The 27,440-nt window shown below is 40.0% G+C and overlaps 3 protein-coding genes across 4 annotated transcripts in view; 2 read left to right on the forward strand and 1 right to left on the reverse strand.

The window, feature by feature from the left end:
• The window catches only part of gnai2b (guanine nucleotide binding protein (G protein), alpha inhibiting activity polypeptide 2b), a 56,435-nt gene extending 43,306 nt beyond the window's left edge, over positions 1 to 13,129 (forward strand). The window contains exons 3-9 of the mRNA XM_049018349.1: positions 48 to 189; positions 4,062 to 4,222; positions 6,433 to 6,561; positions 9,407 to 9,536; positions 10,064 to 10,217; positions 10,932 to 11,123; positions 12,135 to 13,129. Coding sequence (XP_048874306.1) covers positions 48 to 189; positions 4,062 to 4,222; positions 6,433 to 6,561; positions 9,407 to 9,536; positions 10,064 to 10,217; positions 10,932 to 11,122 — 907 coding nt within the window. The 3' untranslated portion in view covers position 11,123; positions 12,135 to 13,129. The remainder of the gene's footprint in view (positions 1 to 47; positions 190 to 4,061; positions 4,223 to 6,432; positions 6,562 to 9,406; positions 9,537 to 10,063; positions 10,218 to 10,931; positions 11,124 to 12,134) is intronic.
• Positions 13,130 to 19,540: 6,411 nt separating this feature from the next.
• LOC125745448 (PAK4-inhibitor inka2-like) lies at positions 19,541 to 23,636 on the forward strand. The gene is made up of 2 exons (XM_049018354.1): positions 19,541 to 19,894; positions 22,611 to 23,636. Exons 1-2 carry the CDS (start codon positions 19,892 to 19,894, stop codon positions 23,502 to 23,504), a joined length of 897 nt encoding a protein of 298 aa, XP_048874311.1. The 5' UTR covers positions 19,541 to 19,891; the 3' UTR covers positions 23,505 to 23,636.
• Positions 23,637 to 25,000: 1,364 nt separating this feature from the next.
• Positions 25,001 to 27,440, reverse strand: part of uba7 (ubiquitin-like modifier activating enzyme 7) — a 45,908-nt gene continuing 43,468 nt past the window's right edge. For both annotated transcript variants that reach the window (XM_049018305.1, XM_049018304.1), the window contains exon 24: positions 25,001 to 25,528. In XM_049018305.1, coding sequence (XP_048874262.1) covers positions 25,396 to 25,528 — 133 coding nt within the window. In that variant the 3' untranslated portion in view covers positions 25,001 to 25,395. The remainder of the gene's footprint in view (positions 25,529 to 27,440) is intronic.

Consider the following 27,440-nt stretch of genomic DNA (forward strand, 5'->3'; position numbering starts at 1 on the left):
CTGTCAGGTGCATGTAATGTTTGTGTTTTTTTCTTTTCCCCTTCAAGGATCATCCATGAAGATGGATACTCAGAAGATGAGTGCAAACAGTACCGAGCAGTGGTGTACAGCAACACCATCCAGTCCATCATGGCCATCATTAAGGCCATGGCCAACCTGAAGATTGAGTATGGGGAGCCTACCCGAGCGGTATGTGTCTTTGTGGCGGTCAGAGGTGTTAGCAATGAACTGATCAATGCACACTAGGTTTTTCACATAGATTCCTCTGTTGCAAACTGGTCTGCGGAAAGAATAAAGTGAAATGCAATATAATGCGCATTAAGTATGAACTGCTCTGCTGCATTAAATTTGCCTTATGCCCCCCCCCCATCCTAGCCTGGTTCCAAATGAAAGATGACAGGAGGCAGACATGTTGACCCCCCCCCCCCCCAGCTTATTTAAGTGTGCATCATGCAATGGAAGTACAGAGCAGTAATTGCCCCTAGAGATCAGGGAACTACTCACCGTGACACCTTGACACTCCTCTTGCTCCCAAGTCAGGTTCATTCATCTGCCCATACGCCACATCCAGATGTCATTTTATTTATGTTTATATATATATATATATATATATATATATATATTTTACTTTATCAATTCATACTTCTGTACTTAACCTTTTTCAGCCCTGCGATTTGTATTCACTTATTTGTATAAATGTCTTCCTGAGGTTTGTTACCTTTGGTCAGCAAATTTTTGCATATTCAGCATTACAGAACAGCAAGCCTGACCAGAGCATTTGAATATCATTTGGTTTGAGAGGATTTTGCATGTCACTGTGACATGCACCAGTGTTTTTGGTTGCAGAACTGCCTAGGTTTCAAGAGGATTGCCAAGACTCCCACGATGCACTGGGAAATGGTTTTTTAATAGGCTTTTTTTATATATATTTCACACAAGATGTAGAAGTAGCTGAGAGCATTGCTGTCGAAGTATTTAGTATTTTACTATTATGATTGGATGGTTAGAATTTGTGTGTGTGCATGCGTGCATATGTATATAATGCCTTTTATGAGATTATAAGTATATAAGATGCAAGCAGAGAGAATAAGGCACCAAACATACCTCTGATATGATTGATAGAATTATTTTACTCTTTTCCAGTTGGCAAAACACATTTCGCAGAGATTTCGTTGGCAGAATCTTGAATTCATGCACAGTCTAAATGATAACCTAGGTAACCTTTCTCGAAATTATTTCTTAGGCGTTTCAGAAGTAAAATGTGTTTTATTTATTTATTTTTAAATAAACTTAAACGCAGTCATAGAAACTACAATGGTGGCAGTTTTTGTAGTTCTGCCCTTGGTTATTGACTCATCACCCTAAATGAAGAAGTGGTGGAGCCAAGAATTTGTCTAACTTCTTCCACTGTTATTTTCATTTCTTGTTTTAGTTTGCGACAGGGAAAAAAAAGTTGGTTGCACAGATGCATGCTAAAACCTCCCAAGAAGTGAAAATCCCCAAAAGAAATGATCTTCAACAAGCACTTCTGTGTTTGTGGTGGGCTGGCTTCTGGCTGCCCTGGCTGTATTACATTAGTTAATCATTTCAGATGTCTGGCGGTTATCTGCTTATTTACCTCCAAGCAGCTGCTACCTCTGATGCCCTGCAGCTTTGAGAATTGGGTCTGAGATGTTTGCAGCAGCTTTTCCATCACACCGGCAGAACATTCAGGGCTTATTTTTTATTCTTATCTGCCTTTGTGTCTCTCGGCTATTACCTTGTATACAGATAGGTTTCGTCACCCTGTCTGTAGCTTTCACTTCCATTTGTAGATGTGTAGTAATGGTGCATTTCATTTGAACTGGAAAGTCGGAATCTCCTAGTTGGAGATTGCAATTGGAACGCCTCCTGAAGTCGGAATTCCAATTCGGAATGTTGGAGGAATCTCTGCAGCCCTAAACTCAGAATTCATGATGGCTGCGTCCTTCATGAACAGAAGTTAAAGCTGTACTTTTATACTGTTTTTTAGCACTTGTGTCTCTTTTGTGTCTATATTAATATATTGGTATTGCTAAATGGCTTTCCAAGCAGATGTACTGGAACTTGGTTAACTCAGGTTATTCCCAGTTCCATCTTCTGACCCCTGATGTAAACAAAACGGAACTTAATCTGTCTGTTCACTATTAACCTGGTCTCTTGTGATTTAAGATCGCTGCACAATCCCGGCACTGCCTGTCACTCAAGTGGTTTGAGGTCAGGTTATCTCCACGATAATTTAAATTGTAACATGATATTCCAAGTGTGAGGATTTGCTTATTCTTTTTGGCATACTCTTATTGGTTTCTGTATAAGGTATTAGGATGATGCTACATTTCATTGTTAGTGCTTAATTATCACTGCTCAGTGTATAAGATTATGACTGAAATTCACATCATTAAACAGGAAGGACGGTTATTGACATAATGTTTGTGGCAGAGAAGGCAGGTCACAGACCATAACAGCACCATCCTCTACCACTGTTAATGTGCCTTGTGACTGTGATTAGGGGTTTGTGGTAGGTGTTGTTCTACTCTTCTAACTTGGAGAAGGCACTGGCTAAACACCTTACAGCCTGGTCAAAGGGACCTGTTGTTGGACGGTGTGCCTGCTACGTAACATGGAAGCAACCTCCTTCCAGCAGTGTGTCCAGAAGGAGCCCAGTCGCTCTGCAGAGGATTAATGTGTTTCATACAGTGGTGGTCGAGGCGCCATGGCACTAACTAGCAATTGGGTTATCTGGGGCTGCCATATGTCAGCCCCGCATGTCGTCTCATGCCACGGCTCGTGCCAGGCCTTGCCAGCCCTCTCTGCCGCCCCTGTCCACCCCCCACCCCCCACGGCAGTTCTGGCTCCTGCCATGGTTGCTGGCTCTGCTAGCCAGGAAAACAGAAGGGTTTGTCTCATAGTGCCCTGGCATGGAGTCTTAGCACAAGAAGTCCTGAGCACGGGACATCCGACCTCCACTGAATAATTTCTTCCGAAGAATGACGCTTGATTTTTTTCACGGTGCATTAAAGTGGAATAGGAGCTGCAAGATGGCATGGCCACCTGCTCCTGCGATACAGGCAGCCTGGAAATTCACTAGCTGCGTCCCAGTGATAAGCCCTTTGTCAGACCCCCTGCAATTTCCTTAAAACCTCGTCAATTGTTCTTGTGTCTGATAAGCCATCGTTACCCAGAGGAGAGCTAATTTCTGCTGAGTCCTCTACAGTTCACTGCTTCACACTTGTTTCTTTGCACAGCAGAGGGCAGTTACATTATAAAATATTAACCTTTTTGGAAAGAAGAATCAGATTGGGTTTTCATTCTTTGTATTGTTTTCAAGGTTTTCTTCCTCTGTTCTGCACTAGGATACTTCTGCTGTATATTTTAAAATCTTCCTATACCTTCTATTAATAAATATGTTTAAAATTTCTTTATACTAATTCAATAAGGAATTTCTATGACTTTTTTTATGGGGTAATATTAATGGCAAAAGTAGCTGAATTTTAAACAATACTAAAATAAGTATTGTGCCTTTTAAACATTTGCTTGCTTGTATTTTCAAATTTAGTTAAGTTTATCTTTTAAAATTGAATATAAATTTTATCCCCAATACGTTATGGAAGCACACAACACGTAATCTTGTATATTTTAATGTGTTCAACCATTTGAAGTTGTATAGTTTCATTTCAAAATATATGCAACCTGGGACTCATTTAAGGAGATTAAATACAGGTAGATTTAAACACAATTTTTGGACTATTTGCTTGCTTAAAATGCCTGGACCTCTTACCTTTAGTCATAGAATGTTGTTTTTTTGTGAATGAATGAGCACAGATATATTTTTAAATGATACCTTTGGCACACTCTCCCCTGTGTAACTTACATTCGCCTGTTGCACTAACACGTTAAGATGTGTTCACCTGCAGTTATTCATGTTTGAGTTTGCCTGTGCCGTGATTCTCTTTAGCTGCTCACTAGCCTTGTTTATGGAGTTCTTATATGGAATATGAAGCTCTGATCTGCTCCATGGCCGCCCTGATTCGTTCTCCCTGCAGGATGACGCCCGCCAGCTGTTTGCCCTGTCCGCTACAGCTGAAGAGCAGGGGGTGCTTCCGGACGACCTGTCCAACGTGATCCGCCGTCTGTGGGCCGACAGTGGGGTACAGAGATGCTTCACGCGCTCCAGAGAGTACCAGCTCAATGACTCCGCTGCATAGTGAGTTGAAACGTTTCGCGCTAATCAGTTGTCTTTTGCCGTTGGTGCTTGGTGCATGATATTGGCATTTCATTGCACATGTCACTGACTAGTCCTCTCCATGGGTAAATCAAATGAATTGACATCAAGAGATCTTTCCAATGCCTATGAGCACAATCATTTATTCCTTTTGACATGAGATACGCTGTCCTGTTGAAGCTCATCACAGCTAGTCAGTCAATGGAAAAGTTAATCGGTCTGTTTACATGCTAGGAATCAGTGTATTTGGACAGCATATGGATTCACTAGTTAATAGCTTCATGAGAATACATCTTATATTGTCTGATAATGAATAAGAAATCTATTTTTTTTTTTTTTCTTTTTCATATCGACTGCTTCTGTCCCATGGCCTCTTCCAGATATTGGTGTCTGTAACTGCACAGTAAACACAGTAAACACAGAATGTTGGTTGAATATACACGAGCTTTAATGATTGATTTACCTCACGAATTGGACAAAATTGGGGCCTTTTATTGACCGAGGATCCTCTCTGAGGTGAACGCAGAGATGCTTTGTATCATATGTAGATGTGGCAGCTCAGGGAAGATTGGGGCAGGAGGCCGCAGCTCAGTGGAAACAGTTCATCAGGGTTGTGCTTACAGAGATGCAACAACCTCTTGTAATGTAAATGGGGACAGAAAAAACACGAATACCTGGCTGAAGTTATTGCTCCCTGTATGGCCATTTTTCACTGAAACCCAGAAATCTGTTCAAAGCTGGGAGCTAATAACTTATGCCAGTTACCTTCATTTTTCTTGGGTTTTGCTTAATAAAAGTTCTGCCTCTGGGCTACAACAGGTACTTCAGAATTGATGGGCCTGCAGTTGGTTAATATAGTTTCACAAATAAAGCAGATTATGCTTTAAGTTTAATCAGAACTTTTTAATACTCCCTCCAACGAGGCCATTAGGCACCCTGACAGACGGAGCTGAAGAGGATGTCGACTCACTCTTTGAAGTAGAGGCTCTGTCTAACACGAGGCCAGAATCCAGCTCACTATCACATTGGGTGTAGTGAAAAAACAATGCGCTGCCAGCAGCTGTTTAAGAATCACTCACATGCTAATAATTATGTGTTTGGGTAGCCTGCTGTGCGATTTATTTCTGAACATTGGCAAGACAAATGAACTATTGATTTTCCATTCAAGAAAATGTTTTTTTTGGGGAGAATAAAATATAACAATGTAAAGATATAAAACTGCACCCTAACCTTTGTTGATAACTCTACCCGTGGCAATTATTTTACAATGTACATTAATCTTGTGTGTGTGTGTGTGTGTGTGTGTGTGTGTGTGTGTGTGTGTGTGTACACACGCATACATATAAACATATATAAAAAGTTTGTGTGTGTAAATTGCTAAATTTTTTACTTGTTGTCAGCAATTATTACTAATTTCCCTGATGCTTTTCTCCAAAGCAACTTGCTGTACGGGGAAGGGTTACAGTTTATGTGCGTTCCCTGGGATTTGAACCCACAACCTTTGTATTATTAGCACAATGCTCTACTTGTTAAAGTAATTTCCCCAATCAGTGTTTTATATCTTACTCTTCAGATACAATTATTTAATCGAATCACTGATCACCGACCATTTATTTACTCTTATCTTCACACCAGAAGAGGAATGACTCTCCCTGTCACGGGCTGAGAGGGAGACGAGTCAGAGGACTGAGTGAAAGACCCTGAGCAGCTGCTTTCCTGGGGCTTGAGGAATGGGCAGTCTGATCCACATGGAGACTGCAGTTCCAGCCCAAAGCAAATGGGGGGTGGGAAGGAAAGCATCATGGCTGGTCCATAGGGGGGGTTCAAGAAGCACTCAGGGTGTCTGTCAGAAGTTGGTGGTCAGACTCTGAGAGAAGCTTGTGACTCCGGTTCTGTACTCCCTCTGCTCCTCGGCCTCCCTTTATTGTGGCATGTGTGCGCCTCCCAGCACCTTCTGCTCCTCCTCGTTGGTTGCCATCTGTGCAGTCAACATTGCTCCCGCAGTGCACCTGGGCCAGTGCTTTCTAGGGGCGCTGTGATGGCACCCCTGTCGAGGTGACTATGCCATCACACCTGTCAGTCAGCCAGATGTAGCTGCGTCTTTTGGCCTGAAACGTGTAGTTGAACTTGTGTGTGTAAAGCCTTGTGTATCTGGGTGATAATGTTCTTGTTACATTTTTCTTCCCCACCAGCTACTTGAATGACCTGGAGCGGATAGCCAGGCCCGACTACATCCCCACACAGCAGGATGTGCTTCGGACGAGAGTTAAGACTACTGGCATTGTGGAGACCCACTTCACCTTCAAAGATCTGCACTTCAAGTGAGCCGGCCAGTTTACAGTCTCCCTCAGTCTCTAGACATCTCTCACTCGCTCTGCATGTTTCTGCATGTCTGATGCACAGTCAAGGCTGGGTTTCTAATCTTTTCTGCCAACCACCATTTATCTTTCACTCGGGGTGTTTTATCAGCACTGAGGTCAGCCCTGGTCCTTCCATCTTAATCCCAGCCGTAGTTTTTCAGTTTTCCGCAGTGTGACTTGCTCAAAGGGGCAACTAGTCCAGATGTGATACAGCTGCTCATAGATGGCAGACAAACATCTGCAGCTGAACTCCTCATCCAGAATTTTCAACTGGAAGGGTTATTGAACTGTGGACCATGAGGCGATCTGCAGCAGTGATCTGCATGAGTATCTGTCAGATTTTCTTAAGACTCCACCATGGATTTTTTTTTTTCAATCTTGTGGTGTAGTTTAAAGTTTAAACTATTATAACACCAGCTTATAACTTTCCTTATCATTTTTGTAATTAGAATCTAAGCGAACTAATTAAAGCCTTGATTCTTCAAAGATTTCCATATGTGATTAGTGCAAAATATGCTGTTCTCTTTTCAATCAATAAGTAAAATTAACCATCAAAGAATAAAATAGATATGTTTATGAGAGCCAACAAATTTGCCGTCATTAGCATATAAAATTAATATTATGATATATTTGGCTCCACCAAACCCTATGAATGCAGCAACTGTCAATGGGCACAAGTTTCACCATTTTCCTGGGATTACACAGAAATCCATCCGTCTAAGCAGAAAGAAGGAAATGAATCCAAAAGAAGTCCTTTGTTTTGTCAGTGTGAGTCACTTTCAGCAACAATTTGTGAGCCTTGAGACAATTCATTGGGAAAGATGTGGATTTATTCTAGCAAACCAAATCTATTGGAATGGGTTCCTCTCTGCAGACGTTAGTTCCAGAGGCTGACCTACTGTATCTTTCATTAGAAGCAATGAAATGAGTGTTGCCTGCTTGTTTGTATGGGAAGGTATTTTATTTGCTCAAAAAATCTTGGAGCCACTTTACTGACAGGCTGTCGATGTGTGGTTACCCATCTGCCCTACTTGTTTGCATGAACAGTCACTTTTTGTCCTGATTTCATCTGACAAGGAAACACAAGTCGTTTCTCATTTACCTGGCGTAGCAGATAAATTGAAGTAGCTGTCAACAAGCCTGGCGACTCCATTTCCATTTCACGCCCCACTTGCTGTCGCCCTTTTACGCTGCCCCCTTGAATTTGTCGATTCTTCATTTTGGATTGAAGGAAACTGAATAGTAATGTGTCTAAGCAGGATCCTGACAGATGCAATGAATGGAAAAAGAGTTTGGGAATTTGAAGAGTGGAGCTTTTTTTTGTCCAATTATATCATAGGCTTTACTTTGGAATGTTTAGAAACTAGTATATTACCAGTGATTTGCAGCTTGGGTTTCCAGTGAATGGCAGAGGGTTGTAAAAGCCACTGTATCAGGTGATGTATGGAGCATGGCATTAGGGCAGCTGCGAAAACATTCCCTACTCTGACTAATGCCAGACATGCAGACTGGCGTTTTATCTGCTTGGCACATGCAAGCCGTGGTACAAGGGCAACTCTGAACAATATTCCTCTGACACAGATTGTTTATTCCCTTTATACCAGATGTCTGTCGTTTTAAATATATAAATAATACAGAAGCATTCGACGTCAAAACTGCCTGTCCGCATTTTCATGCTTCTTACTGACTGTAACCATGACAACGGTAACACAACCATTAAACCATGACAAGGTCTGTGTTGGCAGTGCTGCACTTACATTGAGAACTGGTCGGTGGCCAGCGGTGAGAGGCTGGATTGTAGGTATATAATTTTTTTGGACTTTTTCAAATTGCCTCTTGAGTTGAGATTTTCAGGGTTTTAATGTCTTAGGTTTACCATGTCCAGTTGAAGTATAATGGCCATCTGAATGAAAAAGAATTAAGTAAAACTGAAGTGGAACCAGGGTTTTGGCAGCGTTTACTGCTCTGAGTAACATCAGTTTCACCAGGAGGCTTTCTTCGGCTGGAGATAAGCTTCATCCAAGACATTGAAAGGCACGCTGGCAGGTGTCTCCTGTATTATCCGCTGGAAGAAGTCCTATTTTTGGACAATATGTGAGGGGCTCCTTTTTAGCTCCCCAGCATCCTGTAACTGCACTGGCTTTCCTGCAATGGGCTCCTGTCACAGCTGAGGATCTATAATGGATCTGTTTGTTCTGCTTCAATCTCTGAGCGTCCTCATGAAATTTTAATACGCAAGTGTCTATTGAATGTAGCTAAACCTCAGTCTTCCTTTCCTCCACGCCTTGCTTTCAGTCTTCCCCTCTCCTTTTATGTGTGCATTTTCTCCCCTTGCAGTATTTTCTGTTTGGGTCACACTCTAACAGAAAAAGCAACACACACACACACACAAATTGCTTGCAATAACGATATGCTTGTTAGTCTGCCTACCTGCCATCTCGATACAACACATAACTTTCTTCTGCTCCACTATGAGGCTTCTATTAGCCTGTTTGAATGCGTTATCTTTCTGCTTTATTGTTCCTGTTGATGCTGTTCTAAGCAAAGCAAAAAAAAAAACAGATTTCTGGTTCTTGCGCCAAAGGTACTACAGAAGAACTTGATGGTACCCTGTCTCTTGCCACAGACAAATATTTGCCCTTGTGGCTGCAAATGCAACACTGATGTTCTACCAAAACTCAAAATTGTTCTTTCAGAAGAGCAGAACGAAGCAGGATGCTGAAATGTGCCAGCAAAAAAAAGTAATAAAATCACCTCGGTACTGAGAAAGCCGCTTCTTCCCATCCCTGATGCCCTGTCCTTACAGGATGTTTGATGTGGGGGGCCAGCGCTCTGAGAGGAAGAAGTGGATCCACTGCTTCGAGGGTGTGACAGCCATCATTTTCTGTGTGGCACTCAGTGCTTATGACCTGGTCCTTGCTGAGGATGAGGAGATGGTAATAACTGCCAGACCTTTTTCTATCTACACTAAATAATTACATTCATACCACCCTGTACAGAACTTCCCCACCATTTTGACTGTCATAAATGACTCCTACTTCTGCTTTAAATGTAATATCTAGATTCTCCACAGTGAAATCACTGCAACCTCTCTTTAATCACACTGGGTTTGTTTGACTTAATAACTGGAGTGGAAATATTAATATATGACTCATGCACTGTTAGCACAGCTTGCCATTTCTAAGTGTAAAATTATAAGAATATTTCAGAAATGACTAAATGCTTATTTACTCAGATGTAAGCTTATTTTTTCACTGTATCCAGATAATACATATTAGCAAGCAGTCATTTTATAAAAAAACTTCAAAAACATTTTCACTGGAAATTTCGTTTGTCCTGTATATGTTATATATAAATGAATAGTGCCTACTAATGGTGAAATGTGGAAATACCTTCATTCAAACCATTATGTTTGTGTTTGTAATTTATCTCCCCCCCCCGCCCCCCCACTCCCTCAATCTAGAACCGTATGCATGAGAGCATGAAACTCTTTGACAGCATCTGCAACAACAAATGGTTCACAGAGACATCCATCATCCTCTTCCTCAACAAGAAGGACCTATTTGAAGAAAAGATCACCCGTAGCCCACTGACCATCTGCTTCCCAGAGTACTCAGGTACTGGAGGAGGAATCTAAGTCGTTTATTTTGTAGTTGCAGCCTCATTCGTAGAAGCATTATCTTCTTAGATATGCAAGAAGACAGAATGAAAATTGGTATTTAAGGACTTGAGTTTATAGAACACAATCAGTTTGTACTGTACAGAACTTTCTCATCAAACACAAATATTACCAGCATGGTGTTTACAAACTTAGACAATGATCTAGTGTAATATGCATTATGAGCAGTCATTTCCTCATTTTCTTAAGTGTTTTGGTCCCATTTTATTACGTTCACATTGTGAGGTCAGTAATAGATTAGCTTCTTATGCTGAATGCAGAGGACAACAGAACCTCCCTAAATGTCTAATTGTCTTAATTTCTGGCACTTTGGGCTAAACAAAGTCCCATGCAGCTGTCTTGCATTTATCTTGAATGTTTTTGGATATTACCAGTTTGTTTCAGATACAACATCAAAGGTTCAGGTCTTGTGTTTGTAATATAAGTCATACCTAAATTTATTGAATGAAAATTTGCCATGATTTTACCATGTTTTCCCACCTTACACTGTGTTGCAGTTTTCTTTCCGGATAGTTTGTTGTTCCCCAATAAAACTTTTAGCTTATTTAATTAACCTTTTAATGTGGGACTATTTAGGTAGTCGTGGTAAAGTTGTGTTTCTCTGTACTGTTCGGATCATTTTTCATGCAGCACGTTTATTCCTGTCTTCTAGGGGCCAACAAATACGATGAAGCTGCCAGCTACATCCAGACCAAGTTCGAGGACCTAAACAAGAAGAAAGACACCAAGGAGATCTACACCCACTTCACCTGTGCTACTGACACCAAGAATGTGCAGTTTGTCTTTGACGCTGTTACTGATGTGATCATCAAGAACAACCTGAAGGACTGTGGCCTCTTCTAGAGTGAGTATAGACAAGGTGCTCGTGCAAACAGGCACACTCGCACTAAACGACAAAATGTCTTGGAAGGAAACCGGAAGGAGCTTTTGGCAAATCCCTTTGTATAGTTTATGTACTAATATCATTAATTAGACAGAAGGACTAAACTAAAAGGAACACAAATAACCTTGGACATCTCTCTCTCTCTCACACACACACACACACACACACACACACACACACACACACACCCACTACACAGCCGATACTGCCCTTTACCTTCAGGCAAGAGATACTGATCACTCACCTTCAGGACTAAGACAGCCTTGTCAGGTTTTGTGCCAACATCCATTATATTTGTAAATGGTTGAACACCATTCTTTTATTTTTATTTTAACACTGCTGTTTTTAGGTTCTTTATTGCTTATTCATAGTGTATTATTTATTATGCTATTTAATGTTCTTTGCAAGCTTTATGTAAAGCTAATTGCTCCATGTGATCTGGTATATGTGCTATGTGTGTGGGTGACCAGATTTAATATATGGAATTGAATTGAATTGAATTTGTCCACCATAGTGATAATGAAAGAGTACTTCTTGTGTGACTGATACTTTAATTTAGTTTAGTTACAATTCAAACGGAACGGACTGGTTGGCTGGAACCAAAGGCAACTTGTTTGCTACACAGTTACTACAGAGGTGTACCTTAAATTAATATGAAATGGCTTAGCTAAATTACATTCATACATACATTCAATGTTTCTGTCCAAATGCTAGCACAACTTTACTTGCCACAACAATATGAAGAAATGTATATTGGGCATGAACATGATTGTTTACCTGGTGCTGTGGTCAGTTACCATTGTCTAGTAAGTTGAAAGGCTAAGTACAAATTTATACAGACCAATGACTCACTAGCCTGCCTCCAAGTTAATGGAGGAGGTAACTGAGTATAATGAATACTGCTCATTGCAGATTCTCGGGAGTTTGATTAATATACTCTTACAGGATATTGAATTTCTCTCTCTCTCCTAGGACACATTTCATATGAGCAGAAGGGAGATTCGACGCACCATGACTGCACTGGTCAACAACGATTCCTATGTTCACGTGCTTTTTAATTTTTTTCTTCTTTTCATTTTAATTAAACAGACTGAGCGCCTGAAAGCATTGTCAGATGTCAACAATCACTGATTCCCCAAATATTGCATTTTTCTCTTCCCGTCTTGTCATTGTATTTTTTTTTATTTTATTTTTTTTTATATGTTGAATATTTAATTTTAATGGGGATTCATATTATTATTGACAGATTGTTTTCGTCTTGGTCCTCACTGCAGCAGTTCAATGGTTTTCTTTTTTGTGTTTTGTTTTTTTAATTAACAGAGGCAAAAAGTACTTTTTATATATATATAAATGCATTTGCTTTACTTCAAGATCGAAATTTATGAAAAATCTAATTGCATAAAATTTATTTTTAAGACAACTGTGGGCATCCATTAAAATTAGATAAATAAAAACAAAGTGCTTTATATTGTTTACACAAAGTCCAGATTGTTAGCTGAACTGCATATTGTACTGCATGTCTAATGATAGCTGACTGTATTAGCTCTATAATGGCACAAAATATAACATTCCTCCAGAAAAATAATAAAATTACAAAAAGAATCTTCACACCAGGGAAAAGAGATTTTAACAGATATTTAAAATATATGTGTACCTAATTTTCCTTTTTATTGTTCAATATTATGTCTTTGGCAGTATGTTTTGTGCCTTCCGTTTACATCTTACATAGGTTTGTTTTATGAGTAGAGTTGACTTAATTCACGTTCAGCTGTCGTCTTTGATCTGTTTACATCTTAGCTTTTTATCAGTAGAGTTGTCTTAATTCACATTCGGTCCATTTCTTTCTTCTGTGTTCTTCACATGACTGAAAAAAACATGCTTAAATAGTAATTGAGACACAATCTAACAAAAGTGTCTTTTGGTAAAAGTTAATGATTTTAATTTAAATAAAGCTGTGTCACTAGCAAGGTCTTGTTTGGTTATTTAACTTATTTTTTATTTATTTTATTTTTTTAACTTGACAAGAAATGATATTAAGGAACTACCCAAAGCATTCTGGCTTGCGTAGGCATACACTAGTGCGTAATTAAAATAATATCAGTACTATTTATTGCAGCTGATTTTATTTGGATAAGGGGAGTATTAGCTGAGTACTAGTTTAATTTCAAGAATAACTCGTAATGGATAGTAGTGCATTATGGATATCGCAGTTTTTATCTCATTTTGTAATAGTATGCCGACTCTCCTGTGGTTGACTTTACTGCTTTACCATTTTAAGTGGTATTTTGCCATTTGACTTAGCTTATTGTAGTTACCCACTCATACAGCTAAACATTATGCTTGTTCTCGCTGTACAGTTACTTATGGGCACAAAAATAGGGTCCAGATTTGAGTTTCTGTACTGTCTTTACACACCATGCCTGCATCAACCTTTAATAATGCAGGAATTCTGTGAATTACATCATTATTCTACATTAACTTTAGATATTACATTAAACATTTGTTATAATTGACGTAACCCTCCTCCGTAGTTAAAATGACATTTTTCCTCATTTTATGCTACCAAGTAATTTCCTTAAGACACAGTTATTTGTGTGTTGGGGGGAATTACAAAATATTTTAATATACAGTACGGGTCAAAGGTCTAAACACACCTACTGAAAATTGTTTGTTTTTCAATAAAAGACTGACCCTAAGTACTGCTTGAGGTTATGTAATGCTATATATTGTCTCATGAACATGGAGGGAGTTGGAGTGCTGTGACAGATGACCTGGTCAACACAATCCCACCAACCTAAACCTTATACAGTTGGTTTTGTTAGGGGTTGGACTGAAAGAGTATGACCATGGTAGCAAGCTTGTGCCCAGAACTTGTAGAAACTCCTTCAGGACTATTGGAGAAGCATTCTAGGTGGCTACATCTGGAAAGTGGTTAAAAGTATGCCAAGAGTCTGCAATGCTGTCATTGTAAATTTGAGAAAATATTGAGTTGTTCCACTCTGTCATTGCAATATTTGATATATAATACTTCATTGCCTTAAGGCATTTTACTATAAGATGAATAACAGCTGAAATAGAGACAAATACATTAAAAAGAGCTGTATCCAGACTTCTGACTGGTACCGTATATGATGCTTCTCTGATCCCATAGGGGCAGCACTATGAATGAGAATTTGTGAAGAGTATTGGACAGAAAAAGGAAATGGAAATGGAAGAGAGATTAATGTTTGGACAAAAATGTTCTATACTGCAGTATGTAACATTTTGCAGCTTAGTCCGTTTTCACAGTGAAGACAGCGATCAGTGACGATGCTTCATTACTTCACATCTTTAGCTGGATAGGGGCTTATAAATCTGAGAAATACCATAATACTCATTCTAGTCTTCAGCACTCCTTGCGCAGTAAATACTCATTCTTATGGCTTCCATGGCTGCTATAAAATAAAGTGTCGAAATGCAGGGGTTGCTATGGTATGGAAGAATCTCAAAATGTGAACTTGCTAGACAAGAGTATTTTATGCTATATAGACCGATCAGCCATAACATTAGAAGCCTCTTGCCTAATATTGTGTAGGTCTCCCTCGTGCCCCCAAGACAGCTATGACTGGTCCAGGTATGGACTCCATAAAACCACTGAAGATGCCCTGTGGTATCTAGCAGCAGATCCTTTAAGTCCTGTAGGCTGTGAGGTGGGGCCTCCATGGATCAGACTTGTTTGTCCAGCACATCCCACAGTTGCTCGATCAGTCTAAGATCATTAATTTATTCCTGAACAATTTTTGCAAATTGGCAGGAAGCATTATCCTGCTGAAAGAGATGACTGCCATTGGGGAATACCATCGCCATGACGCGGTGTACTTGGTCAGCATCGGTGTTTAGGTAGGTGGTACGTGTCAAAGTAACCTCAACATGAATGCCAGGACCCAAGGTTTCTCGGTGGAATGTTTCCCAGAGCATCACACTGCCTCTGTCGGCTTGCCTTCTTCCCATAGTGCATACGTGACTCATCAGAGCAGGCCACTTACTTCCATTGCTCCGTGTTCCAGTTCTGACATTGATGTGCCTATTGTAGGCTCATTTGTATGGGCATTCGGACCAGTCTGTGGCTACACAGCCCCATGCACAGCAAGCTGCAATGCGCACTGTGTTCTGACACCTTTCTATCATAACCAGCATTAACTTTTTCAGCAATTTGTGCTACAGTAGCTCTCCTGTGAGACTGGACCAGGCAGGCTAGCCTTTGTTCCCCACACACATTAACCTCCAGTGTTGTAGGTTTGAGTCCCGAAACCCAGTTCTGCCTGGAGTTTTTGTCCATCTTCACGTGGGTTTCCTTTTACAGTCCAACAACTGCCAGAGCTGGTCTGTACTGTTACCACATTCCATCCACTATCTTACAAACCATTTATACTGGGCTAAATTATTAATGGGGCAGAGTGTTGTTCAGTGAGACACGGCACTGTGCCAGTGATAGGAGGGTTCAAATCCCAGGGTCAGCAAAGTGATTTCACTGTTTGACCAAAGCCCAATTGCTCCAGACCACCTGATGATCTGTGTAAAAGCAGCTGCTATGCGATAAATGCAAACATACAGGGGTCTCATGTAAAATTTGATAATTTCCTGCAGTAGTTTGCTTAGTATTTCTGCCCAGCAGTGAAGTGTTTCTGCAAGAAGTGATGCGGAGCTGAAAACATTATTACTGCTTGGCATCCTATGCCACTCAGAGAGGCTAAGGGAAACACAAAGTTTTGTCTTTTCCAGTACTTTCCGCATTTAATTTTCAACCAAAGCAAAGTTTGCCTACTTACCTGTGGAGAGTAATTTAGATGAAGGGCAAATACAACAAAAACTGAACACTAGTCACTGGCTCCTAGAAAAAAACGTATGTGCTAGTTCAGCTGGCTAGTAGCTAAACTTCTTATGGTCCTCCATAACGTCATAAAGATCACTGACAATTTTGTGGCCACGTTTGTGTAAAAACTTAGTGCAGTTTGAGCAGGGATAATATTCGGTTATTACCCTTTAAAATTAGTAGTATTTTAAAGTGGTATGAAGTGATACAGGAAAAATAAAGACCTTTCAATTTATTTAAGTGTAAATTTCACTGTAATACTTCACAAAGATGTCTTTCATTCTGTTCATCAGTCTTCATCTTCAGTACTTGTTTAGCTTATTTGTAAATGATGATGCTGCATTTGAGAAAACTAGCATTTGAGCTTGATTATGTAATAGCTGTGTAAATTATTTATTTAACTTTGTGCCCTAGGAGTTGCCAAATTGTCTGCAGGTGTGAATAAGTGAGTGAATAATGTGATGTACTGTGATGGGTTGGTGCCCAGTCCTGGGTTATTCCCTGCCTTGCACCTGTTATTTTTGCACTCCCACAGCCCTGGATAGGACAAGCGGTTATGAAAAATGAATGAATTAATGAACTATGCTTTGTGGTGACTATGCTGTTGACCTTCAGAATCAGACTGATAAGGTTAACAGATCTTGATTATTTTTTTTTTTAAAGAGAATATTCCATATTTTAGTTTGGGGAGGTTTTTCTTCACACATCAGTGAATAAAATCATTTATTATCAACACCTTAAGTCATGAACGTCTGCGATATTAGTATTCTATTACACCACCTGCTGACTGAGATGGGTAATTACAGCTTTCATAACTAGCCAGCCAGTAAACTGAAACGTGAACCTGGTGGAACCACCATAGCATAAGAGGCTAAGGGAAACACTATTTTGTCTGACTAGACAACACATACGAATGACACCACTAAACAGGATAAATGAGTGGCTGATGAATGTATGGATGGATGGATTCAATATGATGAGCATGTATCAAGTGCAAGCAAAGAGTTGCTAAGGCTATTATAACTCAAGAACTCTGATACTGACATTTAAACTTAATGCTGTGCCATTGGACTGAAAAATTCCACCCTCTGACAAATTGTACATGGATACATTAACAGAAATATTTAAAATCTGTATCAGTTGTTTCAGTTTTAATAGCAAAGACAAGTTATACATCCATCCATTTTCCAAACTGCTTATCCTACTGGGTCGCGGGGGGTCCGGAGCCTATCCCGGAAGCAATAGGCACAAGGCAGGGAACAACCCAGGACGGGGGGCCAGCCCATCACAGGGCACACTCACACACCATTCACTCACACATGCACACCTATGGGCAATTTGGTAATTCCAATTAGTCTCAGCATGTCTTTGGACTGTGGGGGAAACCGGAGTACCCGGAGGAAACCCCACGACAACATGGGGAGAACATGCAAACTCCATGCACTGTGTTGTATAAAATATATTTACAATGCGTGAGAACAAAATTGTTATGAGGATGAAGATCAGGGGCTAGGTCAAGGATAGTTTAAATCTAGACAGCCCATTAGCAAATGCTTGTGTTTTTGGTGTAATCTGCACAATTAGCATTTTACAGTCAAGGGTTAGGCAAAACGTCATAATTCCATCCATCCAACTGCTTACTAAGTCCATGGTATTGGGGGAGGCTGTACTGGTTGTAAAAGTGTAAACATACCCCATACAGTACATTTTGCATAGCCTTCTTATTTTGGTTATTACACGCTGATTGCATAATTCACATAAAAAACCCATTTACTTAGGAATGGGCAGTTGCGCTGATCCATTAATCTTTCTAAAGGCTGATTTTTAGTCTTTATTTTTACAGCCCGGTATTTAAATTTGCACTTTTGTTAAACTATATTTATGAGTACTGGGCAATTTTATGACAGGAATTGGAATATATGCCTTCCAAAAGAATTATATGTTTATTACATCAGTTATAGTAGTTATGTTAAAGTGACCTCGCATGTATTACATTTAAGAACTGGTAGCATAAAATACAATTAACAACGATAGTTACATAGTCACCCTTAACTTAAATGCATGCATTTAATGCATAGCTTGATTTTGTTTCAGTTAGTATGTCATTTACCCACGCTTTAGGTATAAAATTTACTTTGAATAAAACAAATCACAAACAAATCATCAACCATTTAGTCTATCGCCTTGTCTTCTGATAAATATTCAACAAAGCAGTTGTATTGTCAGGTAAACTTCGCACGACGACTGCTCATCGGCGTATTTGCATTTTAAAGTAAAAAATAATGCAGGAATCCTGTGAATGCATAGAAATCCAAACACCTAGATTCAAGCACTTTATTGCCATTGGTCACATATAATCTGGCTCCCACCACGCGATGGCATTGAAATAGCAACAATGGAGTGAAGAGTCGAACCGGTGAGGCCCGCTCTTTCTCATAATCCTTAAATGTCAAAAGGGGGCGCTATTGCAACGATTACCCTGTATGTTAATTTGCTTATATATGTATATTATGTCTTCATTTCCTGGGGCATAGTTCGTATTTCTATATTTGCCTATTGTACCTATCGATTCCATTTTCATTCCGTCAGATAGCTACAGTACATCCACACACACACACACACACACACACACAAGACAATGTCTAGCTGTTGAAAAGATCAGGGGCTAGGTCAAGTTTACCTGGGGCTTGACTTTTTTTTGTTTTTGAAGGAAGATTGCCATCGAGGCTAAAATACTCGCCCATGCACGTGTAGATATTGATTTTGAAATTATATTTATCCTCCCTAAGTGCTATGCTGTGTCTGTCTGCAGCAAACACGCAATAAGCATATCGTTGTGCTGAATACTTGTACCAGTACAAATGACAATAAACCTTTTAAATCCTTTTGTGTTGACTAATTACTAAGCCGTGCAGACAACTAAAGAAGCTGTATGCAAATTAAATGTTCTCCATCCGAAACACGGTATGACATAAAAAGCAATATTGCAAATATTTACTAATCACATTTGAAAGGTGAAAATATTACTCTGTGGGAGTTGAACCAACAACATTTTGAACTGTCAGATTTCTTACCAATCGAGCTAATTTATTAATATCAAACATATCCTACATACATAAGATTTGGACAATTAACCTACATAAATACATGAAACGACAGTGGATTTTCCTCTACACAAGTGGTATTCACAAACATAATTTTATGCCAATAAATACTGACAGTCAATCCTATCTTTGTTTTTAAACTTATTTACTTTTTCAATTCAATTAATTTTTTTATATAGCGCCTTTGACAACAGAGTTGTCCCAAGGTGCTTTACATGGATGTGTTGTGATACATTAAACATTATTAGAGAGAGTAATACAGAATTTATCAATGTTTCCACCAAGCTGTATCTTCTCGCGGGACCATCTTGCAGCTACAGGTGACTTCCCTCATTTGCAGCGGTACTTCCCGCAGACGAGTCTTCTGTTTTTGTGGTGAGAGGTGGACTGCGGCCAAATCATAGTCTCAAATTTCAGGGGCCTCCTATAGGTTCGCTCCGTGCCGCTGTTGGCCGACAGGCCGCTCCCCGCATCTTGCGAAGAGGGCCCGCGTACAAAAGTACAGCGAACTCCTGCAAGCAATTACAAATGCATGTAAAACACTGGAGGAAGAAAAGCTGCCCCGTGTTGCAAGAAGAAACAGGTCGACAACGAAAGATTTATTGTCTTCACTGAAAAGTTGACATTGTGCGAAGAAAGTATCTGACGGAAATAGATATTACTAAGAATGCACCATTTTTTATGGAAAAGTAATATTTTTTAACATCGCTGAATCTTCACATCTGTCTGTTTCACAAAGCGGGTTGTGGCAGAACCGTGCCAAAAGGGAATAAATGGTAAGTTATTTTAAATGTTTAACGTTGCTTTAAAAATTGAATATTATGATGGACATTCCATCAAATATACCCCTCTAAGTAATGAGATTAAAATGATCTTTAGATCTTCCAAAAATCAACAAATGGTTTGCGTGTGCAAAATGTTTTTGTAAAGTTTCTTAGTTTTTACCAAATAAATAAATATAAAATATCGATACATATAATTCAAAGTGTTGGATTTCTCTTTAAGAGAAACAAGAAGTGAATTTACAGCTTAGTTTGCAATCAAATGGTATCGTTTAAGCCCCGGGCTGTTTGACACAGCAGTCCTGAGTTCATCACACAGGTGATGAAGTAAATGCGGTTAAAGGATGGTATGAAGTTAAGTTGATCTGTTGTGTCCTATGAATAGTTGTACCACAAGGCGTGCGGTAGTTAGTACTGTGTCCTGGGAATTTTGGGTCCTATTTCCTCACTGTATATATGGAGTTTGCCTGATTTCCACGTATTATGTGAGTTTTATGCAGTCCAAAATCAGATAGTTGGGCTGTTTGGTATCTGAACTGCCCATACAGTATGACTGTTTTTCTCATCTTGAATATATTTGAATATATTTTCTTATAGCTAGATAGTTTTATTTAGGGTGAACATTAAAAAAAAACATCGTAAATTTTAGTTTCGTTAGGTTTAGGCAAATTATCGCATCGTTTGTAACTTAAAACATGTGACCATCAGCTTATCGCGGAGTTTGACGCAAAAACGGCACATGTGCGTCAGTGCATTTTGTTTAGTATATATGTATGTGCATTTTATTTATATAATCCTTGCGGACAAGGAATGATTGTGAATAAACAATATTAACCTGAATTAATTGAGCAGAATGTTGTACCTGAAGATATATATTAGGTGTATCATTTTATATACGTTTACAATCAAGGTAAATTGGCCAAGTTTGAAACATTGTTCTCTAGTTAAATCTAGAATGAGCAATAATTGAAGCACATGAAGTTCAAAGAAGTCTTGATCTCCGTAATGTTTCTAAGTTACATTTGAAATCATAAGGCAGCCAATGGGCTTCCTGGATCTATGGCTGTGAATTAATCGCTTGTTCATGAGAAGGAGAACTTGAATAGGGCCCCCAAGAATAAGTTATAACGAGACTGTTGTATTGTAAAAGCCATAGTTTTTATCTGAGAATGAATGTTTCCTGGCCCATTAGTGATCCCGTCCTTCTGTCTATCAAAGACACCCTTTCTGAAGCCAAATGGTGGAGTTTTCACAGCTGCAGTTGTGTCAGTTGTGGATCTGAGGGAGAAGGGTCAAGGCATGTTAAGGATTCTTGGTTTGAGCGTACAAGCGTGACAAAACTATCATTTATTAAAATCAATTGATATATTATATTTTATTTTTGCCTGATTTTGTCTGTTTTGTGGTTGATGTTTCCTCAAAGTACTGCACACCCCTAAATCCTAGGGGCCGCTTAATCACGCTCAGCACTGCGTAAAAATGGGACTCTGTTGGACTTCCCGGGTAGGACATAATATTCCCTCCTTATTTATGTCAAAGCATTCATGCTGTGTTGCTCTGTATTACATCTCCCAAATTATTATCAACCCGGGAAGATTAAAAAAGAAAGACAATTGACAGTAGCTTTGAATGTTTTCCTGTGAAAACAGCATAAGGTGTTATTTAAAACTGAGATTCTTTGTGTGTCTTTTGGGCATTAAGGCATCTACCTTTGTACGTTCTTTGTTTTAGACCAGATTCTTTGAGTTCAGACTCCCATTGTTCATTTTGGAAAACCTGCATGAATCAGCTGGCTTTCCTGTATGTTAGAGCAAAGGAAATGCCTTCTCATTCTCTTTTGGGTGTCACTGCCCCAGTTCCTTACGGTTTCCTTTTTTTCTAATAGCATCCTGTTCCCACAATTCATATTGATGTATCTAAATATATAAAGATCTCACTACATATGATTGTAAAACCTCACCGTTATATTTGATGAGTGCACAGTTGGGGTGAGTATTGTGAGAATGGGACACCTGGCAAAATGGGACAATTAAACTTTGCAGATAATATATGTGTGTATGTTTTCTCTTCGACGTAGTGTTCAAGAGGCGCTGATGTGTTTAGAATGGTATCAAGCTTCAAGACATTGAGATGATTTTTCCAGAAAGCAAATTTTCAGAAAGTGTCCCATTTTAACAATACTCACCCTAATATGGTTTTTGTGTGATGAGAGGAGCGACACTGCTGAAGATTCCTGCCGCAGGCAACGGTGTAGTTCTTGAGATCAAGGTGAAAGGAACATCATTCCCTTCAGGCCTCTGTGAAGCAGAGGGGCCCAGGGGCTACGGTATCTGCTATATGACACACCTTTCTGAAGAACAGAGGGTGCTGTCAGGAAAGGTCTATACAATTCTCGTGCAAGCCCATGCATGTTGGACGGGCTGATCCAGGAAGAGAATTTGGCAAGGAACTAAAACAGTTATCATCTAGGAGGAAGGAGTCCAGAGAGGAATCTACATTGTGTTGCCTTTTTAAAGCTGCAAAACAAGAATTATAATAGAGGACCTTTGACTGTGCTTTATTTTCCAATTCTTTGTGAAGCATTTTTTCACTAACCTACAGAGCGGTGCAGGCTGAGGAGGCATGTTAGTTTTTAGTCAAGAAAAAATAAACCACTGTGTTTTATTGCTGCCTGTATGTAACCAGCTCCCCCTTTGTTTTGGTCCCACAGCTGTGCTTACGGAACACTGGCGACTGCTTTCGGGAGCAGATGCAGTACATGATGAGGTCACTGCAGGACCTAAAGCAAGTGCGCAGTGGGTGTGCGCCAGCCAACCACTCCTTTGCAGTGTCACATTCCTGCCAGCAGGGGATATTGCAGTGGGAGCAACCGCCGAGCCACCGAATCTCAGATGCTAGTGATGCCAGTGCTTACGATTCTGCCTGCTGTCTGGCTGGTCCCCAGGAGGAGAGGGAGGAGGGCGGCAGCCGGCTGGCCCTGATTTCCCGCAGCAGCGAAAGGAGCCTGGACGTTGATTCAGGGTATTCTGAGGCATCTTGGCAGGATGATGGGGTGGTATTACGCCGGTGCCGAAACCTCCGCACCAACAGGGCCGCCAGCAGTCACGCGCGGCCCAAATCCACCTCAGATGCCTGTCTGGAGCGCTGGACATCCTTTGAGGCCAGTGGCCCTGCGGACTGGACAACATCTCTTCTGACTCGTGGTCGTAACCGGCAGCCTCTAGTACTAGGGGACAACAGTTTTGCTGACCTCATAGAGAACTGGATGGACCTACCAGATTGCCCTGACCCAGCAGATTTCAAGCCCAAGCTTGGGCAAAGGCTTGGCAAAGATCTCCTGGTCAACATGCGGCGGAAATTAGCAGGAGTGTCAAAAAACTTGGAGAGTCGGGGGAGATTGCCAAATTCAACTCGGCTCAGCAGATCTGCTGCAGCACCGAAACGTCTCTCTTGCCCCGTTGGTTTCCAGGCACAAGTTCCTTTCTTTCACCAGTCCCACACAGGCCTCAATGAGACGGGAAGGGATTTTCACCAATTCACCGCTCTCATGAAGACTGGTAGTCGACAGCCAATCATATGTAATGACATAATTGGGTACATCTAATTGGTCACTACAGCTAATTATTTATGTCTTTTTTCCATTAAAACACTGCTTCAGAAAATACTCTATTTTTGTATCCTGTATATTTGTCAATAATGTTATGTTCAAATAAAATTTTATATAATGATAAAAATGTTTCTTGGGTGACAGTTGAATCATTATTATATATCCGTACGTATTTTCATTCTTAATATTTAGTTAAAAAGTGCTTACTGTTGAAGCTCAAAAGACAACAAACTCGTAATTGTTATAGCGTAATATTATGAAAACATTAGCTGTAAAATTACTGTTCAAGCAATCCCACATTACATTGGTAAAAATGGTGGATATTCTTTCTACATAAGGAACATTTGAAATTGATGAAAATTTTATATTAAATACCAAAATTGCAAAACATTTTATTGTCAAAACTAAACTGACAGCTAAGGACATGACATTCATAATTTCCCATAATTTTTTTTTAATGACCGCATTTTGCCCTTTTCTGTTAAGCCGGACAGACTTGCCACTTTTCTTTAAACATGTTATTCCCAGCTGTTAGGAGCCAACAAGGGCTGTTTCAGCTGCCTTTTACCTAAATGGTTAGTGGATCTTCCTGTCTGTAACTGCCAGTAATGTTCGCCACATGTTAACAACTGTAGCCGCTCCATTACACAGTCAGATCTACCTTTCCATTTGCTGGGTAGCACAAATCCCTCTGACCTTTTTCATCAGTGCTGTCTGAGTTGATCAGCACAAAAAGAAAAAACAAATAAAAAAAGAAGATTATGTCAAACAGGGTGGAACCTCCACAGGAGGCTACAGGAAAATCATAATATACCACACAGGAAAGGGTATCTGATACATGGCCAAAGAGATGTGAAAAGCTTGTTAAGTCATACAAAAACCTAAATAGATAGAAATAATAACTAAAATTCACAGTTACTGAAAATATCTTCATACACATATGACAAAAGACATAAAATATAAATAAGAATCATAAAAATATATTGATCTTACATATTGGCAAAAAATCCATGTGAATGTTGTATAGGTGACAGTATAGGTGACAGTATAACCTCTTTGTTGCAGCCTTCGCAGTAAGTGTGAGAATCACGACTCTACTGACCACCAGCTGGTAACACAAGAACATAGACCTGGAAAATTTAAGGCTGATGAAGGAGGAAGAGAGTAGTTGTTTTGCACAAGAAATCTAATCTGAAACGTTTTGGTTAAATATCTAGCACTCAGGAAACAGTAAGTTTCATTTATTTAATTTGCGATAAAATTTTTCGTGAAAAGCTTTATGGTCATATTGTTTTGGTCAGTGTGAAAAGAAGCCGGGTGAACTGACTCGAGAGGGAGACTTGTGAACTAAAACCTTCCCCTCAACTTCCTGGCTTATTCATGGGGTGAGAATGATTCTTCTGTATCACAATATCAGCAGTCATCCTACTGCATTCATGCTGAATAAGTAGCATGGATGTTGGGCCACATGACAAGAAAAACAATGGAACCCATTCTTTTTAAATTAGTCATTATCTTTATTTGATTTTCATCACACCTTAGTCAACTGTAAAATGGGACTACATGTTTAGAATTTTTTCTAATATCAACCACAAACATTCTTCAAAAATCAAAGTTTATAACAATCACAATAAAACATTCATGCATTGTGATTTTTAGTAAAATTTATTAAAATTAAAATTAAAATTCTCAATTTCCAGTTATGATTTGTTAAAGAACTACTGCACGTATAGGCAAAATGTTTACTGAGAATCCTTAGTGACTGCTAATTACTGGAAAATCACCAGATATTTGCTGGAATTTCCTTCACACTGGGCTACTTCTTTTAAATCCATAGTTGGTCCATGTAGTTCAGTGGTCCTCTGAGACGACAGTGCGGCTGGGCTCATCATCTGAATTGGTACCTGATGGGAGGAACTGTCTCGCAGTCTTCATCCTCAGCAAAGGAAGCGAAAAACTCCAAGAAGCGCTGATGATGGGGGATCTTTGTGTTGGTGATGGACTCCACCAATTCAGATACCCTATTTACACACACACACACACACGCATGGTTTTTAAGGTTATTACAATTGAACTGCTTTATATACGCATTCCCAGTACAATATGCAAATATACAGAATCACAGTGACCCCTGAAGAAAATTTTGATGGGATTGGCTTTCAGGGACCAGTTATATTTATGGTGGTGGACACGCCACACCCTGTCACTCCTGTGGCTTAGAAAAGGAAATAATCCATATTTCATTTTTATTATTTGGGGTGGCAACAGGGGTAGTCAAGTATTTACAAGTGGTGACCATGAAGACATGAGTATTTAATGTAAAGCTTACTGTATGCAAAACAATGAAGACTAAATGATTCCTTTATGCTGGTTTCAAATGACAGTATTGCAGTATTTTCCTGGTTCGGGCTTCAGTGAATCTTTGTATGTTACGTTTGTTTATGTTTGAAAAGCGCACGTCAAAACAGGAAGCAGCAGCTGGAAAAAGCATTTTTAAAACAGAGCGCAGTGCTTGACAGCCCCTCAAGGTCTTGATATCCTGTGAGTTGTAGATGAGCACACAGCCAAGGAGGAAACTGGCTGCATGTCAGGAAGAGCGCAAGAGGCCGCTGGATGGAGAGGAAGTGGTGGATGGTGGATTGGGGGAGGGGGGGGGTTGAGTCAGGATGTTTTCATAAACTAGCGCAAACTCGCTTGTGTCTCCCCCAGAGCTTCTCCACACGTCTGTGAGGGTATGTTTCCTGCCTGGGAAAATGGCCTTGCCATGTGGAAGGGTGGAGGCAAACGTCAAAGAAGTTCATCCATCTAGGTGTCTGAGGTATTAACACATAATGGGCCTTGTCCAGCCATTGTCGGGAATCTGGGTGGCGTCTGACGGGATGCTGGGCCCATGCTGGGTCATGGCAGAATTTTCCAGACCGGCTTCCTCTAAGTGCTCGGCACACATTTGCATTTCATTAGTTCCATGGTGTTTTCCACCTGCTGCTATCATTAATATATCCAACAGCTGATCACTAATTTTGATAAGCACTCTGGAACAGAACGAAAGAGCCAAAGTAGATGAAGGAGAGTATAAAATAATATATCCAGTTAAGGGATATATATTTTAGCACAAGATCTGATTTTAATTCTAACGCCAGTCGGCAGCAACATTCAGTGCTACCAGTCAGCTTCACAGTAACAGAATGGTGTGTATCTTACCAGCATCTCAACCCCCCTGGCCTCTGCCTATATGTGCTGTCTGGCACTATAAGGTGTCCATGTGAATGGTTGCAGAGTGGTGGTGCCTTCCTACTGAATTCTGTCCTCCCCATATGAAGGACATCCCTAAGTGCCCAAAGAGACGGGCAAGACATCCATGCCATGGAGATTTGAGCTCCTCCCACGTCTTGGAACTGATAATAATAATAAGTAGAAAGGCCAGAGGGCAGGGAAATGCCCCTTTGTTCAAAGACGATGAATGAAATACTCTGGGATCCCCCCCCCCACCCTCTGAAACTCTATCTTACCAATAAATCCTAGAAAAACAAACAGACTCCTAAAGTACCTGGAGAAACAGTAGGTCGCTTGATGCTATAATTGATATGCGAACATTTAAGTGGATAATTTACGACACGACTGAAAACAGTGTGAAATGTCTCAGGGGCCAAGCACTCAGAATTCGGGTAGCAGAAAGTAAGTAAAACTGTATGCATTATGCAATAAACATTCCTCATTTTAATTGAATGCCATTTGGGAGTGCAATGAGATCATTTCTGCTTACTTAATGCAGCGGGATGACAAACGCCTCTGCTCCATGGGTTTAATTACTTTTTTATTTTGCTTTCATTTATCTCATTAAGGGATACTGTTAGTGAGCAGGAACATTCTGTGCACGATTCACTCTTTATGATAACATTAGCCTGAAATAAGCAGCAAAGCGCCTCGCATTTT

The sequence above is a fragment of the Brienomyrus brachyistius genome, chromosome 6 (assembly GCF_023856365.1).
Source record: "Brienomyrus brachyistius isolate T26 chromosome 6, BBRACH_0.4, whole genome shotgun sequence".
NCBI lineage: Eukaryota > Metazoa > Chordata > Actinopteri > Osteoglossiformes > Mormyridae > Brienomyrus > Brienomyrus brachyistius.